The 20125-nt window shown below is 41.2% G+C and overlaps 1 protein-coding gene across 1 annotated transcript; it reads left to right on the top strand.

Moving 5' to 3' along the window:
- The first annotated feature begins 957 nt into the window (after positions 1-957).
- On the top strand, positions 958-19217 carry METTL14 (methyltransferase 14, N6-adenosine-methyltransferase non-catalytic subunit). Its single transcript, XM_064651416.1, has 11 exons — positions 958-3794; positions 3951-4039; positions 4668-4755; positions 8776-8856; positions 9285-9372; positions 11050-11140; positions 12687-12828; positions 13949-14041; positions 14685-14801; positions 16675-16885; positions 18395-19217. Exons 1-11 carry the CDS (start codon positions 3729-3731, stop codon positions 18706-18708), a joined length of 1380 nt encoding a protein of 459 aa, XP_064507486.1. The 5' UTR covers positions 958-3728; the 3' UTR covers positions 18709-19217.
- Positions 19218-20125: the final 908 nt, after the last annotated feature.

A 20125-nucleotide genomic window follows, 5' to 3' on the forward strand; every position in this document is an offset into this window, starting at 1 on the left:
TAAAAGCAGGAATCATTTTCATTCCCTGCAATTTAACAAATCCAATGCAAGGTCTTAAAACCCTCTCTTGGCCCATCCACATTTTTCAGCAAAACAGAATTCAGTTCAAAAAGCTTGTCTAACTCTGCTCCAATCCTGCTGTTCCTCTGGCAATATTGGATACTGCCTGAAGAATCCAGAACAATGTTTAATTCAGGACATTTAATTACTTTATTCGATGTAGGGGAAGTAGAAATATTTTTATAATTTTTTAAACTTTTGTGTGCAAGTTACTTATTCTTACTTACAAAGTAGAATGAAATATGATGCTATACAAAAGCAAAGGAATTAAATAGGAATTCAAAATCCTTGTCAATAGTGAACTCCAGGTAGGATCAGTTGATGCAGAGGCAGCAGCTCGTGTGCTGTGAGCACAGGCAACATCAAGGCTTGATGTCTGTCCCAAAGGACATGTCCAACTCTGGATCAAATGGCAATGCAACTTGACCTAGATGGAGTGTGAAATCACAGCACATGCCTGTCAAATTATCCAGAGTGCATGGCAGGGTGTTTAGGAAGGCTCTGTTGGCTGTGTGTTAGCTTGCTAAGGACAAGCAGTAGTGGCCTAATAAAAACTCTGCTGCTCCTTAGTTACTTCTAGGAGATTTTTTACCAAAATTGGAAGTCCTACAGTGAGTTTGTACAGATTCAGGGTTGGAGTGTTTTTGCAATATGCTCATTAAGTCAGATCTGCCTCCTTGCAGGAACACAGCCGCCAAGGCAGAGGTAGGAAAGTTGCACAGCCACAGTCACTGGGTGTGGGGATACTATCACTTATTCAAAATAGGCTCCAAAATTCAGGTTACCAACTTTTAAAGATATTTTTAAAGAGATATATTTAGGTACTTGACTAAAAGCATGGGGAAAGGGACATGAAGTAGGAAGAGTGGGATGTTGGTCCATGTTAACATCTATTTTTCTACTATAATCTATTTTTATATTTTCTATTTTTCTATTTGTCTGTTTTGAGTTAAAAGATAAACTTTTATTTCCATCTAGTGCCTTTAATTTATGAATTTATTGAGCATCTAATTGGGGATAATGTAGTTTGAGGTTTGTGATGTGAAGAACAATTAAAGTGAGCAAACAGCGTTAAATTAAGCAGTTTGGGCCTAATTCTCTGTAACTTCTACAGTAATTTCTACTAACACAAAATAACGAGCAGTTTTCTGCTAAATGGAGTAGCCTAGACTTGAATAGATGTCAGTATAACACAAGTATGAACTGTTAGTGTTTTATAAATATTTTATAATGCTATGAATGGTTAAAAAAAGTGGCATAGAATGTCTGCTGATTACACAACCACCTGACAGTGGAAGTAGATACAAGTAGGCCGGAGGACAGGATTTGAAATCAAAATTATTGCAACAACAGAAATAATTAAAAAGATTGAATGCACATCAACAAAGAGAAGCAAAAGGTAATGTACTCAGGGATAATCAGTTAAACAAAAACAGGATGAGAAACAACTGGCTTCATAAATTTGAAGGGAAAAATCTGGAAAATGGATCAAGGGTGATGGCAATTCAACAAAGTCAAGAACCAGGATAACTGCACTGAGATGCTTAAGCAAATCAGTCGCCTGCAGCACATCCTACATCATGTCTGTATTTCACAGTCCAATTGAATCCTAGTTGGGGGAAGAGGCATTCACGAAAGAGCTGACTTGGTGATTCCAGGAGGCAGAAGGAAACACAGCAGGGTGAAAAGAAATGTGATGAGTCTTCCCAGACGCTGGGGACTGTTGCAGAGGAGAAGCAAATAATTTCTGCACACTCATGGCAAACCGTATGAAATGCATTTCTCTTGCTGTCCATATGGAATCAAGGTTGTAAATTCCAGCAAGGAGTATTTAGAGTGGAGAGTAGGAAAAAAAATCTGACTGTAAGTACCACAAAGCTCCAGTATGGATTGCCCAGGGAGGCTGATGCAGCTCCAGTACTGCATATTTGTAGGTTTGACACCATGTCATGGATGCCATCAGGATAGAGGGTGGATTCCGTGCTTTTTTGATGATTCCACTGAAGATTGTGATGCAATCGAAACACCAATATGAGTGATCAAACTCAAATATAGATTGGAGTATGGTGCAGTACATGGGCATGTGTAGCTCTTGACTCCAGACTGGCAAGAGTTTGGCCTGATACTTGTTTTAAGAGAAGAAACAACTGACCACAGACTGGGTACAAAGCTGGAGAGCCAAAACCACAGCATGCACAGAGAAGAAGAAAGGCATGGAGCATTCTGAAAATATACAACTTTCTTGTTTTGAAACAGCGTGTGGATACAGCAGAACATCTTTCATAGCCATTCATATTTGTAAAGATCAGCTCATCCTAGCAACCAGTTCTAAAAATGGAGTGCAGGCTCCCACAAACTTCATCGTGTCACATCCAGGAGGAAGTGATTTTGTTACTCTGCAGGGACTTCTACTGTATTCATTACAGCCAACAATATCAAAGCAGTGTGCAGTAGTACGAGATAACATTTCTTTTCCCATAACATTTCCACAGATAGGACAGTATAACATAGTAATGTATTCCCTGGGGAGATTAAAAAACACCTCTTGGTATTCTGGGGTTTTAACATTTAAAAGCTCCACCGTTTTTGTAGGATGTTGTATCACTGAGAAATGTGAGTAGCTGGAAGAGGTTTCTTTTTGCATTAGTCTGCACTTCTCTCATTTCCTTCTCTTCCTGCATCTTTCTCAATTTGACTTGCATAACATGATTGACATGTATACAATATATACCACATGAAAAAATAGGAGAATAACAGCTTGTATCACAGAAAGTGTGACAGTGTCTGGCACTCAAATACCAGCAGAGGAACACCACACTGTGAGAGCTGAATGTCCCTTCTCAGCTCTTCTTGGCCACATCTTTGGGTGTGGCAATTACAGGAAGAATCAGTCTATTTCAGGAGAGCAAACATCAGCATTAATTATGGTTGTGGGGATAATTTGTAATGTTTCTTTGTTCTTTTGTTAAGTTTCCTTTCGTGAGACACAAGGGACTGATACTTATTGCACAACTTTTGAATGCAGACAGTGGGTCTGTATTTCAATTTTCATTCTTGTTGCATTCTGAATAGCTGTCAGAATGAAAATCAGCATGCAGTGTGGATTACATACATTCACAGACAGGATGTACAAGAGGGACGAAAGGAGAAAGTGGGAAAAAGAGCAAAATTCAGATTAAAAAGGCTCTAAAGATTCTGCAAAACTCCCTCAAAGCAGAAGTTTTTAAAGGATCAGAAGATGGAAGCAAAACATGAACGTTAACCTAGAAATAAGCACACTGGATATTGAAATTGGACGTAAAGGATATACTTTAGGAAAACCGCTCGAGGTAAAACCAAGTTAGGGGCCCCCATGCCCAGCTAATTGCTGAAGTGGCCACAGCTGTGACACGGCCTGAGGGGAGCCCTGCACAGCCGGCTGTCTGCCTGAGGGAGAGAACTTGGACTGCACAGCTTGAGGGAAGACGGATTTCATATCTATACTTGAACAACGCCCAAATTACACGAGTCTGCTCAGTGACTCCAGGGCAGCCTGGCCATGGATTTCCATGAGGGAATTGCGGCGGGCGGGAAGTGACGCGTTGTGAGGGAAGTGACGCCTGGGCGGCGGGAGCCCGGCGGAGCGGAGGGTGGCGGTGGCTGTGGCGGAGCGGGGCCGGTTCGCGGCCATGAACAGCCGCCTGCAGGAGATCCGGGAGCGGCAGAAGCTCCGCCGGCAGCTCCTGGCGCAGCAGGTACGGCCGGGCCCTCCCTTTCCCCCTCAGCGGCCGCCGCCCGCCGGTACCGCGGCCCGGGGCGCTGGAGGGGCGAGGGGCCTGGGGCGGCCTTGGGGCTGTGTGGGGGTGGGTCCGCAGTGGCCGCGGCGTGAATTTGTGTTTCCCGCTGTCCAGCTAGGGGCCGAGAACGCGGACAGCATCGGCGCCGTGCTCAACAGCAAGGAGGAGCAGCGGGAGATCGCCGAGACCCGAGAGACGTGTCGGTCCGTATCGGCGAGCGGGGTCTGTTGAGACTGGGGGCTTGGTACTCATACAGGCCCTGGAAACGGGGTGGGATTGATCTCGGCGAAAGAAAGTGCTTTAATTACCCAGATCTGAACTTTGGCTAAGGCGAGGGGTGTCTGGTTATTCCCTTCTCAAAACAGCTTGGAAATACAGGCTCACATTTGTTTCTTGTGTTAAAAAGATGCTGCGTAGGAAAACTGAGGTGTGAATTCAGAATGTCCCAGAGCCGTTATGCTTTTGTTAAGAGCAGTTTAGTTTAAAAGTTCTTTTGGACCAATAGTCATGTCTAGACACATGTAATGTTAGTAATTTATCAGGTGTAACAGTAGTTTTCTTGTGTGACCAGACTTAATTTTGTAGATGTACTGCTTTGGTTAAAATAAGCTGTACTGTTCGGAACAGAAAAATGAGAAAGGGAAGGAAATTCCTCTCCTTTCAGGAGTTTTGTCCTTAGTAAGTTGTGCTGGTCTCGAACATATTGAAAGAGGAATAGCTCGTCATCAAGTTTCAGAGTAATTTCAAACTTGTAACAGAAGCATGTAGTCAAGGCAGATTTATCAAAGATTTCTGAAAATATGAGGATTTTTTTGGGGGGGCTGTTCACAGGGCTGCTTATGATACTTCTGCACCAAACGCAAAACGTAAATATCCAGATGAGGGAGAAGCGGATGAGGAAGAGATTGAAGAATATAAGGTAAGGAAAAAAAGGAGAACATTACTTTTCTGTGGTGTTCTTGTGTCCCTGAGGGGCTTCTAAAATATATATGCGTGCATATAAAAATAAATGTGATGTGTATAGATACTTCTAATATGTGTGTCCCTCAGGGGCATCCGAGGTGTCGATGCTACGTGGTTCTCTTCAGGCGTAGGTGCATTGAACTGCACATGCTCCAGGACCCTATTTTTGAGGCTTGTTTTAGCACTGCTCCTGGAAGTGATAAAACATGGGTGCTCTTGGGTACACACAAAAAACCCCTTGACCAGAATTTTGTTGTGTCAAAAGAAAACCTTGTAGTTAGAAGGAGCTACAGGCCGTGGGATGAGATATGGGAAGGCTGAGGGTGCCTTCTGACCTGTCTGTTAAGTGCCAAGTAATGTAGTTCTGGATAAATGGAAGAAACAAGGGACTCTAAGGGAATGGAAATAAGAGGCTTGGTTTGGGGTGTGCTTCAAGCATCTAAAATGCCCAAGAAAAGTTTAGTTAAAAAAAAAAACCCCAAAACAAAATGCCTCCATGGTCAATGAAGTGTTGTCGAACTCTCATGCCCTAAATTTTTCAAATGCTCATCCCAGAGGTGTTTGGCAGCTTTCTCCATTCATATCCAATGCAGTGTTTTGGCTAAGATGGATGGTAGAAAGAGGTCGAACAAAGGCATGATTATCATACAGCTGTGTTTATGGTTTGTTTTGGGATCTTGTTGCAGCATATATCCTCCCTCTGCCCTTTTTCCATGTCCTAGTAACCTTGCTTCTGTGGTTACATAGAATCAGTGTATTTATTAAATTATGCAGTGTCTGCTGTTCTCTTGGATGCCTAAAAAAATAGCAATTTTTGAAATTTTGCTTCGTTGTGTTGCATTTTTGCTCACTTTATAAATCTGTATCTATAATGTCTTATCTTCTGTCTTACTAAACCAAAAAGTTAATGTATGACAGGATTTTTTTTGATGACTAATTTTTTAAAGTCTATCTGTAAAGGGACAGACATTGTTTATTATCATGCCAAGTGTAAGTCTGTACCTCTTGTTCAGCAACCAAGTCATGAGCTCACAGAAGAGTGTTTGTGAAGTGGAATTTTTATGCTTGCATTAGGGATCAGTTCATGTCAGTTTATTTTAGTTCTTCAAGTATGTGGATAAAGAACTAATTTTAATTACCTGTGAAATATATGTGGATAAGCCACTTGGGTTGGCAAAGTACATGACTTATCATTAGGATTTTCTTCATTAGTGTGGGGAAGACTTACCCTGAGGTGGATGTAACCACTTCTAAGTAACCAGACTCTTGCTATATTGTTGAAATTGAAGAATATTTTAATAACACTGGCTCAGACCAAATTCAGTTGAACAGATGAATAGACTTAAGAAACTTAAAACCCACAAGCAGAACATCTATAGTGGAGACATCAGCTGTTTCCTGCAGACATTGCTAATTCCCTATTGGCAAGGAGATCAGAACAGTAAAATTCCATTTGTATTTATATAACTTTTTCCTTAGCACTTTGAGCCTGTTTAAATTTAGTCTTGTAATATGAACTGATAGAAATATCTAGATCCTTACAGTATCAATCCCTGTTGGATTGTGTTTAATGCTTCTTAGACAAAAGTAATAGACTTGAACCATTAGTGTTCAGAGCAAATACCACAAATTCGTCAGTTAGGAAAATTTGGGGTGTTTCTGATGTAAAGTGCCTTGTTTCTGTATCCCTGGCTTGCTAAAGTGAGCCAGTGACACCCAAAGGCCTTACAGTGATGCTTTGAGAGAAGGCTGAACAGTAGCATTGGCGTTTTTGTTATGAGGGGGAAGCATGAGAGCAGTTTTTGAGATAAAAAAAAGGGCAATATGTTTTAATTTGGGGGCGCTTTTTTGTGGGTCTGGTTTTGGTTTTTCTGTAGAATAAGTGCAAATTTATGGTGGTGGTTCTTCATAAGCATCAGGCTGATGTGAAAACAAAGGGCAATGGGGCTGCTTGTTAAGCTTCCTGCTGGCAGTTTGCCTTGGCACCATAGGAGTAGGAGATAGGGAAGAGATGCACTAAAGGCAAAAGTGAATAAGGGATATTTTAAGGTCAGAAAGTTGAATTGTGGTTCTAAAGAACTCCTAAAATACTCGTGTTTTGGTAGAACTGTACCAGTTGTACCAGGGTTAGTTGAGCTCCCTGGTGTGTATTTGGAAGTGGCAGACAATGGGATTAAACAGTTTGCTGCCACTGCCAGGCTTTTCACTGCCTTCTGGGAGCTGGGGTTGTTGCTGCACCCCCAGGTGATTTCACTCAATTGTTTGAACCTGTATGAGTGTCTGTTTTGTGGAGTTTTAACTTTGTATGAAGTACAGAAACACCTGTGGTTTAGTTTTACTGTCTGCCAGCCTAATTTGAGACAGCCCAGTTTTACTTTGTTTCTGCAAGCAGTGGCCTGCGAGCTTGGGATGCTTCCATGCCATTGTTGTGGAGGCTGGAAAGATCTTACTTGGTTGAATCATGGTAATTACTTAATGTATTTCTAGTAATTTGAAAAAAAAATTGTGTTTGATTATTGTGGGTAGTTTTTGTTTCCCTAACTCAGCAATACCCTGCATGATTTGGAAAACAAGGATGATTAATGGAGGAGAACCTGTGTCATTCTATCTCTGTTTGGGCTGTGCCGTTTTCCCTTTGAAAGTTGGTGGTGTGGGGTTTTGTGGCCACAGGACTCTTTTTAAATCACTTGTGAAGGCATAAAGAGAACTGGGGTGACTCAAGTGGTATCTACCAGGTGCTTATCGTTAGAAGGCCGAGATTTAGAGAAAGGTGGAAGAGGGGAAACAGGTGTAACTGATGGCATAAGCATCAGTTTTTAGTAAAACTCAAGCTTTCAGCTATTTTTTTTTGGCCTGAGTAAGACTTGCTGCTGCTTGTCTGCTTTAATTTCTTTTCCTTGCAAACAGTGTTGCTGTTTCTGGTAATAATATTTTTGGTCTGGTTAAACAAACAAATGAAAAGAGTGTATCTCTGTAAATTCTTCACCGGAATATTGAGGAAGGGGTATCTGACCTGTTTATCACAACAGGCATTTCAGAAGTTGATTTAAAGCTCCAATTTGGAAATAACAAGAAAGTTATGATAAGATTTTAACAGTTAGAGGGATCAAAATAGAGGGAGAAGACTTAACTTTTCATTCTGCATTCAGACAGCTTGTGTAGTGCAGGGTAAATGAAGCTGTAATAATATGGGAGATGATATTATTTAGTAGCTCTTCAGTTGTATTTATATATTTATGTATCTATATACTGGGTTGGTTTGGGATCAGTGGGAAAAAAGAAAGTGATGTGAAGAATTGAGTCTCTCTTTTGTTTTTGTTCCCTCTGAGTTCTCTGTTAGGTGTTCAGAATACATCAGTGTAACAGATCTCTGAACTCCAGAAATCTGTTGAATGAACTCACCAACAGGGGAAAAAAATTCCAATACATTTTCTGTTTCCTGTAAATTTGGGGGCTATAAAATGGAAATTTTAAAGTTACTTTTAAGGACAGTCGAAATGAAATACTGACTTTGTACCGTGAGCTGTTTCTGCAAACTGTGGACTTTGCTGCCAGGGTTGGAATATAAGAGATGATTGAGTGGATATAAATGCTCAAATACAGATATTCTTCTAATACAGAAGAATATCAACAAAATACATTATTTGTTTCAGTCCAAGGAGTGAACGTTTTGGGGGACAAAAATTAAAAATTCTACACTTTATTAAGCACTGGCTGCACTGTCATGGGCTAGAAATTAAGGGGCTCTTATTTTATTCTTCTTTCAGGGGCCTTTCCCACCTCATTACTGAGAGAGGTGCAGACCTTTTTGAGAATAGGTAATGTTTTTTCCCCTCCAAAACTGGAGCTGAAACCATTCATGATGTGCTGTTTTAGGAAATGTCCGTTTGTAGACAGCCCACTTCTCGTTATGATTGTGCTTTGTAAGGAAAGGAGCATGATCTTGCATACTGGTAATACCTGCTTCATTTCCAAGGATGAAGTAGAGCTGCAGCAAGATGAAGAGAACCTGCCCTATGAAGAAGAGATTTACAAAGATTCCAGTACCTTTCTTAAGGTGAGCTGCTTTTGCAATTTTACGTGTTTCAGAGGTGGCATAGTTGGGTTAAACTGTTTCTGCAGTTGATGGTATTTGATATACAGCTTTAAAGGCTGAAGTAATGGACTAGAATTCACAAGTAGGGAAGTTTCCTGTGAAGGATATGACTGGAACTGGTGTTACATTGATCCTGACTAAAGGTCTGAGTCAAATCACGATGAGCTGCAGTAATGGTGGGCCTGATTTGGAACTAAAATGATGGTCTTGACTGGTGTAACTTATAAAGGCATGTTGAAAAGAAAATAATCTGTTATTTTGTCATTTATCAGACTGGCACATGTAGTGTGTGTGTGTGTGTGTGTGTGTGTGTGTGTGTGTGTGTGTGTGTGTGTGTGTGTGTGCAGTTATCTGCCCGTTGCTCTCACTGAACTCCTTCTGTTCTCCAGGGCACTCAGAGCTTAAATCCACACAACGATTACTGCCAGCACTTTGTGGATACAGGCCACAGACCTCAGAACTTCATCAGAGATGTTGGTATGTCATAGTCAGTGACTGTTTGAAGAGAACTCCTTTGATAGCACTTCTCTTTCTTCCCCTTTTTAAATTCCTTACAGTTGCTGGGAAGTACAGCTATACGTTTACTCCCCGGTTGTGTCTCTCCCTGTGAATACATATCAGTATAGACGTTTCTGTGAATGAGTTTATTTTTCATCAGTTAGGAGGTGATTATTGCCTAGGCCGCTCTTACCTTTGGTTTTACTTGAAAGTATTTAACAGGAAGATTTTTTTCAAAACCAAGCTCTTTTGATTCCAGAAAGTAGATGAGTTTAATGAGCAGATCTTGTAACTGTTGCAAGTTTGAGTGACAGACTTGCTGTAATGCCTCTTAAGAATGTGTGTAGCATGTAAAGTATGGAAGTTTACATATGTTGAAGTCAGTAAGCAATATGGACAATGTTTACCAGCTAAATTTTGTAACTGCTGACAGGTCGTTAGAAGGCCCAAGTTTAGAGGATGTTATTTTCTAAGTTTACATGTGTCCAGCCGTCACTGAACTTGTTATTGAAATGATGCTTCATTAGGCCTGGATTTAATCTTTCTATAACTAAGGTACAGTTTGGTCCTGTTTCCCAGAGTAGGTGCATGGTAGTTATTTGGATTTTAAAATAAGCAGGACACCTCCCTCTGCACTTTTATGCAACAGTTCTCTGTATTTTAACAAGTTTAAGCTTGTCAGGGAAAGTGGGCTGTGTTTATAGGTGGCAGCCTGAAGAGGGTTTGTTTGCCTGTGGAGGCCTTAGTTTGTTTCTTCTCTATATTTTGTGAAACACATTTGAATATTTTTTGTGAAAAATGGACTCAATTATGTCTTTATCTGAAAAGCACCTGGGCTTCGTGGTGAAGTACTTGAGGTAGTTCTGCTCTGTTCTTTGAAACGAGTCCGAAGAAATCGCAGCGGTGTTACTTACCACAACTTCTCTGCTGCCTAAAGAATTGGGAAGGGACAGGACAAAGGCTTATGCAAGTGTTAATGTGGAAGTGAGCATGTCAGCAGCAGTGAGTCCAGAGCCTTTATTGGAGCTGAGCAATATCAGGGTCAGTATTGGTCAGAAACATTTTCTACATGATGATCAAAACTCTGCTTGGGTGCTATTTCACAACTGGACATGGCCTTAAAGAAAAGCTGAAAAATTGACATCATAAAGCTAAGAGTAGGAACATGTGTTCAAATCTTTGACTGGCACCAGAGCACCAAATCTCAATATAAGGGTTGCCTCAGGGAACCAGCCACACCCCAGTCTTCAAAGGTTAAGTAAGAGTATTCTGTAAAGTAATGTTAGTTAGATCTTAACAGAAACTTACAGATATGGATAACAAAATAGCTTTCTCTCATCATCCTGGGACTTTTAGTTTAAGTGAGAGGTTGTTTTCTTCTGGTAATAGGAGCTGTAAATTCCTGCTCTCTGTAGTGCTCTAGAGAAGATTGGAGCATAGACACTGCATTAGGAACAGCCATAATTAGCTGGGTGAGGACAGTACTTTGTCAAGTACTGAACCAAAAACTGCTTTGAAGGGTTTGGTTTGTTCTAACAAAAATTAAAATAAGGCTAAGTATTAACATTTGGACCTATTCAGAATACTGGACAATGCTTAATTGATAGAGATATACTCTGTTAAGTAGTTGTTAACTTCATGTTTTCTTCTTCTTAGGCTTAGCAGATAGGTTTGAAGAATATCCAAAACTTAGAGAGCTCATCAGATTGAAGGATGAGCTGATATCTAAATCTAACACTCCTCCCATGTAAGTGTTCTTGTGGAAAATGCCTTTCTTCTCCAGACCTGTTTGAAGTTAGCTGTCTGCTTTGCAAATCTCTATCTTCAGCACCTGCTTAGAATTTACATTTTCTTTTTCTGTTTATACAAATTAATCAATTGAAGCATAGAAGAACAAGATTAGTTTGTTTCTGTTATTTTAATCTAGATTTTTAATATAGTATATAAACTAGTTTCTCTTTGCAGTGTGTGATTGTTTATAGTATCTAAAGCTTTGATTTGACCAGACTGTCAACTGATTGCCCTGCAGGCTTTAGTCTGGGATTTAAAAGAATGCAATGTGGTTGTGAATCTCATGTTGTCATGCTGTTTACAATAATAAGAAAAGCCTTAAAAAATTGGCCTCTAAAGATAACCTTCTTTGTTCTTATACCAGCTGGTTTTTGTGTTGTGTTCAGCTATTACCTTAGTACCCATTAATTAGATGTTTACTTTGTAGCTGAAGCCCAAAAATGTTTAGGCTGACTGGAGGTCGTTTGTCCTATTGACTGGAATTACCTCTGAGTTTTTGCTGGATGTCAGACACAGCATAAGTGTGCAGCATGTGACTGCCAGGAGTTCAGACCTGCCTGAATGCCAGCCTAATGCCTGGAATATACAGCAGTCCTAATCTGTACTGTGAAAACAGCCTTACTGAATGGTAGTCACACACAACCTCTGAAATAGTGGTCTGAACAACTGAGGTGCAAATTGCAGGACTCAACTTGCTCTTCTAAGTTAGGTGTGTTTTGGCATTCTTTAGCCCTTAAGCACTGAAGGGGGGAAAACAGTAATCCAATGCTGCCTTCTGATGACACCAAATACACATGGAGAATCATAATCTCTTGCACACACTTTTTGGGAAGGGGGAGGTGGTGATCTGCTGATCAGCTTCCTTAAGGTTATAGGATTTTAGGGGAGGGCAGTGTCATTTTTTTGATAGTGATACAGCAGTGAGTGACGGGCAGGTGTGGAGGAGAGTCGTGAGAGTGTGTTTGTGTATTTAATAAAATCAATGCGTGTGGGAGACTTGATTTGTTACCTGAAAAGCGTGTCCAGCCTTCAAAATCTTTTGAACATAATATATGAAAAATGGCAATTCTAAAAATATGACACTTCCCAAAGTGAAGCAAAACAGAAATCTGTTAGCCAGGCTAACAGTGTTTGCTTCCTAAGTGTTGATGTTTGCTCCTAAATAGTCCATGGATGTACAGAAACTTCAGTGAATCTGTACTAGATGTGCTGTACGGCCTGTGTGGGCATCTGCTTGCTGCTTGCTAAATGAGGATCCTAAAATCTGTTTATTTAAGAGAAAGACTACTTAAAAAATGTAATGCAACAGCATCCAGCCTCAATTTAGGATCCATCCTTGAGGATGTGCTATGGGTCTCCTCTACATTTAGAGCCTTTGAGCTGTGTGAACCACACAGGAGACCCTGCTCTTAACTGGCTGCACAGAAGTGCCATGTGGAGTGTAATTTTCAAACCATTCTTACACCTTGTCCAAACAGTTCTGTCATCTTCTGTTCAAACAGGTATTTACAAGCAGACTTGGAAGCATTTGATATTAGGGAACTGAAGTCCAAATTTGATGTGATTCTCCTGGAACCACCACTGGAAGAATACTACCGGGAGACTGGCATTACTGCCAATGAAAAATGCTGGACCTGGGATGATGTAAGTACTTTTCTTGCTGCGGAAAAGATTTCATACATCTGTTTAAGCAAATAGGTAAGCTCACTCCTTCACTGACATCCTCCTTTCTCCAAGTATTGTCTGAATAGGAAATTTTAACAGTCAAACCAATTGTAAGCTTTAGAAGCCGAACAAAATAGAACTTGTGAACAAAACCTCAGCCATGGAAGGTTTTTTCTTGTAGTTATATATTCCCTTACTGTTTAATCAGTTCAGTGGTGTATTGATAGTTCATTCTGTATCTTTCCCTTTTCCATGAGGTCAGCTCTGGAAAAGCAGTCAGTCAGACTGAAGGATCATGAGAACAAAATCAAATTCAAGCTACCTTTAAGGAGTGAGTTTGAAAACCAAGGCATTCATGCCTGTGATGTGATGAGAGACTGGGTAACTATGTGAAGGAGTAGGTGTCTGTGTTAGCCAGTCTCTTACATCAGGCACAAATGGTGCTTGGCCATGTTGCCCAGGGAAAAAACATTCTATCCTAACAGAAAAACTGGGAGTGTGGGAGTCATAGTTTGGCTTCTACTGCATTACTTTTGTTCACAGTGGCACTGAATGAAGCTTGATTTGATGTGTTAGCAAGCTACAGATGAATCCTTTCAAGTTGTAATGACTAACAGATGCTTTGCATCTGAAGTTATTTCATCTTGAATGTTACTGATTTGTCAGAGTTGAACCACTGTCCTCGAAAATTCTTGCTGCTTTTTTTCCTGAAAGGGAAAATGGAGAGAAATGTCTTTCCTTTATAGTGATAGGAATTAAACTGGGATTTTTATAAGGTGTCTTCACAACCTTCATATAAGTAATTCCATGGATGAAAAGAAACATTTTGTATTAAATATTTGTTTCATAGTTTAACCCACTAACTCTACCCCAGCCCAAACCAGCAGAGTTGTATACATGCAGTTGGGTACTGGCAAGGTAACTTTTACAAGATACTTTCTGGAAAACAAATTTCAAAGTTTGGCTGTGAGTGTATACAGGCTAACATCTCCAAAACAGTGCTTCCTGCAACATTGCTTCAAGACTTAGTATTCTTCCTGATATAATTGGTGATTTGTATTTAATTCAGAAACACTATTATTGCTCTTATTATTATTAGATCATGAAATTGGAAATTGAAGAAATTGCAGCCCCAAGGTCATTTGTGTTTCTGTGGTGCGGGTCAGGCGAGGGTCTGGATCTCGGCCGAGTGGTAAGATGATGTTTTAATTCAATTTATCAGGGACAGGCTTAAGAGTTTATTTTTATCGTTGACTTTTTCCTGTATAGAATTCTCAGTGGTAACTCCTGAGGGATGTTTTGTTACTGTGGTAGAGGATATGTAATTTTAAGTGGCATTAAGTGTTTAGATACTGTTATTTTCCAGATGAGTCATTGAATGTGAGAGGAAACATAATTCCATACGGTCTAGAGTGGAAACATAATTCCATAGGGTGTAGAAAGCTGTACTGCTGTCTCAGTTTTCATAGGAGCAGGTTGCCATCCTGAGTGCTTTTACAGCTTTTTTAACAGAAATCTCAATAGTTTTCTGCCAGAAATATTCATTCCAGAAGAAAGGTGCTACTGTGTCTTAAATTGAGATAAAATTTTTTTAAATATTTTAGAAAAAAGATGATATGTAGTCAAATCGATGTGCACATAAGCCTCTTTAATTTTAATTTTTAGGGGCAGCTTGACAACACACGTGTCATTCATGCCAGTAAACACTGTCATTCATCTGTGACAGATTTCCAGCTATGATTTCAGAAAAGTCAAGTACCTATATGAGTGTTCAGTTTAGGGTACTTAACGTTTTTGATGCAGTGTGAACTGTTTTCTTTTTTTATGAAATTTAGTGTCTACGCAAATGGGGTTACAGAAGATGTGAGGACATTTGCTGGATTAAAACAAATAAGAACAATCCTGGAAAGACCAAGACTCTAGACCCTAAGGCTGTTTTCCAAAGAACCAAGGTAAGGGTTTGGCTCCATTGCTCCTCTGTTTCCATCCTGTGTCTCTGCTAATGAAACACCTGGTGCTCCACAGTAGTTGGTGACAGGCTTTTGGGAAAGCAGGCACGAGAACTTCAGAGTTCTCTTCTCCAAAGCATGTTTCACAGATCTAAACTTAGCAATAGAATTTGACTAAATTTAATGTCAAAAGAGTTTTTAAATCTGTAGATTATAAATGGATCTAATAATGAAAAATAACTCTAGAAGGCTGGCCGTTGGTTCTAAATGCACATGTGCAGGTATGTGCCCAGAGTTAGAAGCAGAGAGAGGACTGTGAGAGACCAGAGCTCAGCCAGGATCTCCTGACTCCCCGAAGGTGATCGTAAAGGTGAATGGGTCAGCTTGGTTTAAAACAAACACTTTTTTAGGGATGCATTCTGGAGGATGTGTATTGAAGGAAATGCAGAGAAAAAAAGTGGTCTGATTTAAAAAAGCTCAAATGTAAGTTATTCAAAACTTAGAGAAATGTAGATGGGATTAATAAATAATTGGTTTGGGTATATGTGGGTGTAACTGGCAGTTTAACTGAAAAGAGAGTTGGCTGGCAGTTTAATAATTCCAGGTGTCAGTTAACCTCAGGACTCATTCCTCATTCATTAATCATTCCTTAGCATTAAACACCCTCAACCCTGTCTCAGATTTGCCATTTTTAGGAGTATAAACTTCCCTTTGAGATATCTGGAATCTTTCACTGACTTGCATTTACATTAGTCTGAAGTTTGTTTGAAAGCGTGTTGTATCAGTTATAAATATTTGTAAGTATAAATATTGCGTGTTTATTGCATATAGTATTGCAAATCTGTGCAGCTCGCTCATGAGGGAGAGGTTAAAGCTGACACAGGAGGATTTGAGGGGGGACTTTGTTTAACAGAGAGGAGCAGTTTCTGGTATTGGGGAATTTCTCTGTTTATGGGGCGAGGGTTGGGCTGAGGTCACTGTTTGTGATAAACACTGGCAATGGAGCGAGTTTGTTCTGACTAAAGAAATAGGCTGCTGGGCAAGGTGTACTTAGCAGTGGTTACAGCAGCAAATGCTGTTCCATTCTGGGTAGTTGAGGCATCTCTAGGTGGGTGCTTTGTGCTGGGCCACCTGTTAGAGAATCTGAGGTACGAGTGAGTGACATGTGGTATGGAAGTAAATGTTCCAAGTAGTTCTGCTGAGGACTAGATCTACAAGTCTTTGCCTGATGAGTAATTTGTTAGCAGTATTCTGCCTCTTTAGTTAAATTCAAGGTCCAACACCCCTGTTGCTCGAGTGCAGTTGACCAACTTCATAGATTTGATAGCTCAGCTCTTCTGACTTTCATATTTACTTGCCAACTCTGAAAACCCTTCCCAAAATCTGGGAATGATTACATGCTCTTGTCTGCAACTTTTTCTTGAGCCATCTGGCGGCGCTTAGTGAGTCAGTGTGTTTGATCCTGGGGAACATCGCTCATCCAAGCCTGATGTTCCCAGAAACAGAGCTCTGAAATGAGTATGTAGGAGCCTCTTTTCATCCTCTAACAATCGTGGTGATTCCTCATTCATGGATGCCACATACCAGTCACTTAAATTGATCTGCAGTGTTTCAGAGGAAGGAGGCAATGGCTATTACAGCTCAAGAACATTTTTAATGCTGATGAATTGACAGTTTGATGGTGGCTGTATTTTTTTTATGCAGTAATATCTTCTAGAAAGGAATCTGAGGGTGACGGCTACTTTTGTAAGAGGTACAATATGAAAAAGTACATTATTTGCTGTCTGTTCTATGACTGAGAACTTTGAAAACTGTTTGTGCTCGAAGGCTGCCACAGCAGTACGTGTGGCAGGTGACAGTGCTGTGTGTGTCACAGGAGCACTGCCTCATGGGCATCAAGGGCACCGTGCGCCGCAGCACAGACGGGGACTTCATCCACGCCAACGTCGACATCGACCTCATCATCACTGAGGAGCCTGAAATTGGCAACATAGAAAAACCTGTGGAGATTTTTCACATTATTGAGCATTTCTGCCTTGGACGACGACGGCTTCACCTTTTTGGAAGGGACAGTACAATCCGACCAGGTAACTGTTACTTTGGCTTTGGGCAAGGAGTTACATTTTAATGGGCTTCAATAACCCCCTTCCATCCTCCCAGGCCACTTGGTGGGTTCTGCTGGGAGCTGAGGCAATAATGGTTAATCCTAATGCATTCTCCTTCTGCCAGGGCTCACACCAGCCGGATAACTGTGTATTTTTGTGTGTAACTGCATCACTTGTCTGTTCTCCCAACACTGTTATGGTGGCAAAGTGACTTCTGCTCTGTCCCTTGTGGTCAAAAAGCAGAAAGCTTTGCTAGAACTAAAGATCTCATACAAGTATTTTCTTGGCAAGAATGTCTGTCTTGGGGTGAATCCTCAGCCTGTGTTGCAGGAGCATCATAGAGAACCCTTCTAAACAATAGTACAGTTAAGTTACAATTTTAATATCATCTTTGGGAGCAAGATCATAGAAGAGGCTTTTTGTTTTAGAGATATTCATTTTTAGAAGTAAATACTTGCTAAAACAGTAAGACCTTTATGCTTTTGTTCTCCATGTTATCTCTAATTGAAGATAAATGCTGCAGTTACTCAGTTTTCTACTGGACTACTGAAAAGTGTAATTTCTGTCTTTTCATTTTCTGAATATTTCCTTTCCATTAAGCTTTTTTTTCTGGATTTAATAGTGAAATAATCTCCACGCTAGCTCTAAAAATTGAAATGTCTTTATCATGTGTAATACAGGATAGCAGAATTCCCTACTTGTAAAATTCCTGTCAGTGTCCTAAAGAGGTTTCCAGACCTGTGTCATAGGTCAGAGCTGTAGATCTCAAGGAGATACGTTGTTGGTGTATGTGAAGATCCATCAGCCACAAAACTGTAGTTTTAGAAGAAATAGGAATGAGCTTGTTTTAGTGTTTGCCTGTCTTGATTCACTTGGTGTGAAGCTGCAGTGCCCATTGAATGTTTTTCTATAAACAGGCTAATTTAACTCTGTAAGCTCTGTTTTCATACCATGTGGGCTTCAGCAGAGTTATTTTATTATGTTTTCAGAGGTGTGCTTCCAGCAGGCTGCGCTCTTGGCTGCACTGTCACAACTGGGTTCTGGAGACAAAGTGACCTAAGTCAAGTTACCCTGAGCCCCTAAAGAGAGAAATTCCCCAATACCAGAAACTGATCCTGTTCGTTAAACAAAGTCCCCCCTCAGATCCTCCTTTAACCTCTCCCTCATGAGCAATCTGCACAGATTTGCAATACTGTATCCCATAAACATGCAATATTTATAAATATTTATAACTGATGCAACTTTTCAAAAGGGGAGAAGGATGGTGTTGTTTTAAATTAGATGAATTTACTGATCAGGTTTAGTCTGGTACCAGGGGAAATGGATCTTGCTTCCCTAGAGGTGACCTTTTCATTCCATTCAGTACAGGTGACATGTAGGCAAGTGTCTCTCCCTGTCACTTGAGTGTCCATTGAGTGGAAAAAGGACAATAGTGGCCTCGGAAGCATGAAGTTTGTTTTTGCTTTTATTGACTCTGGTTTTGTTCCCCAGGTTGGCTGACAGTGGGACCCACCCTCACCAACAGCAACTTCAATGCAGAGACATATTCCTCGTACTTCACGGCTCCCAACTCCCACCTGACGGGCTGCACCGAGGAGATCGAGCGGCTGCGGCCCAAGTCGCCGCCGCCCAAGTCCAAGTCTGACCGGGGCGGGGGTGCTCCCAGGGGAGGAGGCCGAGGAGGGACCGCGGCCGGCCGGGGAGAGAGGGGCAGAGAGAGGAACAGAACGAACTTCCGGGGGGAGCGGGGGGGCTTCCGAGGGGGCCGAGGAGGGACCCACCGAGGGGGCTTCCCCACCCGCTGAGGAGGGAATGGCTTCTTGCCCCATCCTATGCCCCATCTCTGAATCTCTTTCTTAGTCTTGTTTTTCCTGAAATGAATTCCTCTGGAAACTCAAGCCAGATGACTTGTGAAATTGGTTTTGGTGAAGCTGTTCTAGTCTTCCTGGGCTGGCACAGCCCCAGCCCTGGCTGGCAGCTCCTGCAATGGCAGCACTGAACTCACAGCAGGGAGCACCATCCCTTCACACACAATGGGAAGGAGGGAAGGGAAGGTACTTGCTCTACTCTTAGGAAACTTGGGGTGGGGGCTTTCTTTTCAGCTGTCATTTTCTCCAAAACACGGATTCCTCTTCCTTATTTGGAGGTTTGGGCTTGGACTGACCTGGATTAATATTGTGGAATGGGCATGAAATGCAGTTCTGACTTGCAGACTGTCTTATGGAAGAAAAAATACTGTGTCTGTAAGGACACCTATTTTAACTTCTCTGAAACCAAGGAGCAAATGGAATAAATAGAATTCTATTTTTTCTTATTTGGTTTAAATTTCCCAAATTTTTCCTGGGAATAGGGAACAATTTTTAATTTGTGGTGTATGTGCATTCACTTTTCATTGGGGAGAGTGGTAATTCTGTGCAGTCATGTGTTGTGCTTCATGGAAAGCACCAAGCTGTGCGTTTGTGTGCAGTCCAGAACTTCTGCAAGGTCTGGATTGCTCCTGGAGCAAAGATTTACACCCACTGTGTGTTTGTAACACTTTGTTCTTTGGGAGGTAAGACCAGTGTCACTGCAGAGGAATCGGGGCGGGTTGGAAATGCATGTGTGCAGTTCCTGAAACTTGTCGCCTGGGAACAGGGTAATGAAACCAAGTGTTTGGCTTTGCCTGTGGGAGTTGCACACGTTTGGAAATGTTGGCTATTGCTGATGAGCTCCAGTGCAGTGTGGACAGACAGCGACTCACTTTGTACAATGTTTTTAGCAGAACCACAGCTCTGAGCTTCTTGGTCAGTACTTGGCAGGCTGAACAGACTTGGCTGTTGGTGTCTCAAGGTCGGAGCTGTGGGTCTTTGATTTTAAATAGCTGTCCTGTAAAGTAGTGGATTATTAAACGTTTATCAAAGCTAATGTTGAAATATTTTTCTTCATATTTTATGGGTTTGTTCTCCTTGAGGTTCTGGAATTGCCAAGTGGTTTCCTCTGTTCTGTTGTTGAACAGGAACTGTTCTTTTGGTGCAAGGAATATTGGCACAGGTGTTTTTGAGGGCCTGATCACCTTCCTGGCCTGGGCAGCGTGCTTGGCAGGGGATTGGCACAGTGCTGGTGGAACTTGCTGTTGTTTATGAGTTGGTTCTTCCTGTGTTATTTGCACATCTGGAGAGTGACTGGATTTGGGGGGGGTGTTTTAAGGGTGGTGCTCTTTTGGCCATCAGTGAAGTCAGCCAT

The sequence above is a fragment of the Pseudopipra pipra genome, chromosome 4 (assembly GCF_036250125.1).
Source record: "Pseudopipra pipra isolate bDixPip1 chromosome 4, bDixPip1.hap1, whole genome shotgun sequence".
Taxonomy (NCBI): domain Eukaryota; kingdom Metazoa; phylum Chordata; class Aves; order Passeriformes; family Pipridae; genus Pseudopipra; species Pseudopipra pipra.

What these genes read in the sequence shown, in the direction of transcription:
- METTL14 (XM_064651416.1), top strand. Translation starts at nt 3,729, where the DNA reads ATGAACAGCCGCCTGCAGGAGATCCGGGAGCGGCAGAAGCTCCGCCGG. An exon ending in GAGACCCGAGAGACGTGTCG is followed by an intron (nt 4,040 to 4,667) that starts GTCCGTATCGGC and finishes GGCTGTTCACAG; the next exon opens with GGCTGCTTATGATACTTCTG. An exon ending in ATTCCAGTACCTTTCTTAAG is followed by an intron (nt 8,857 to 9,284) that starts GTGAGCTGCTTT and finishes TCTGTTCTCCAG; the next exon opens with GGCACTCAGAGCTTAAATCC.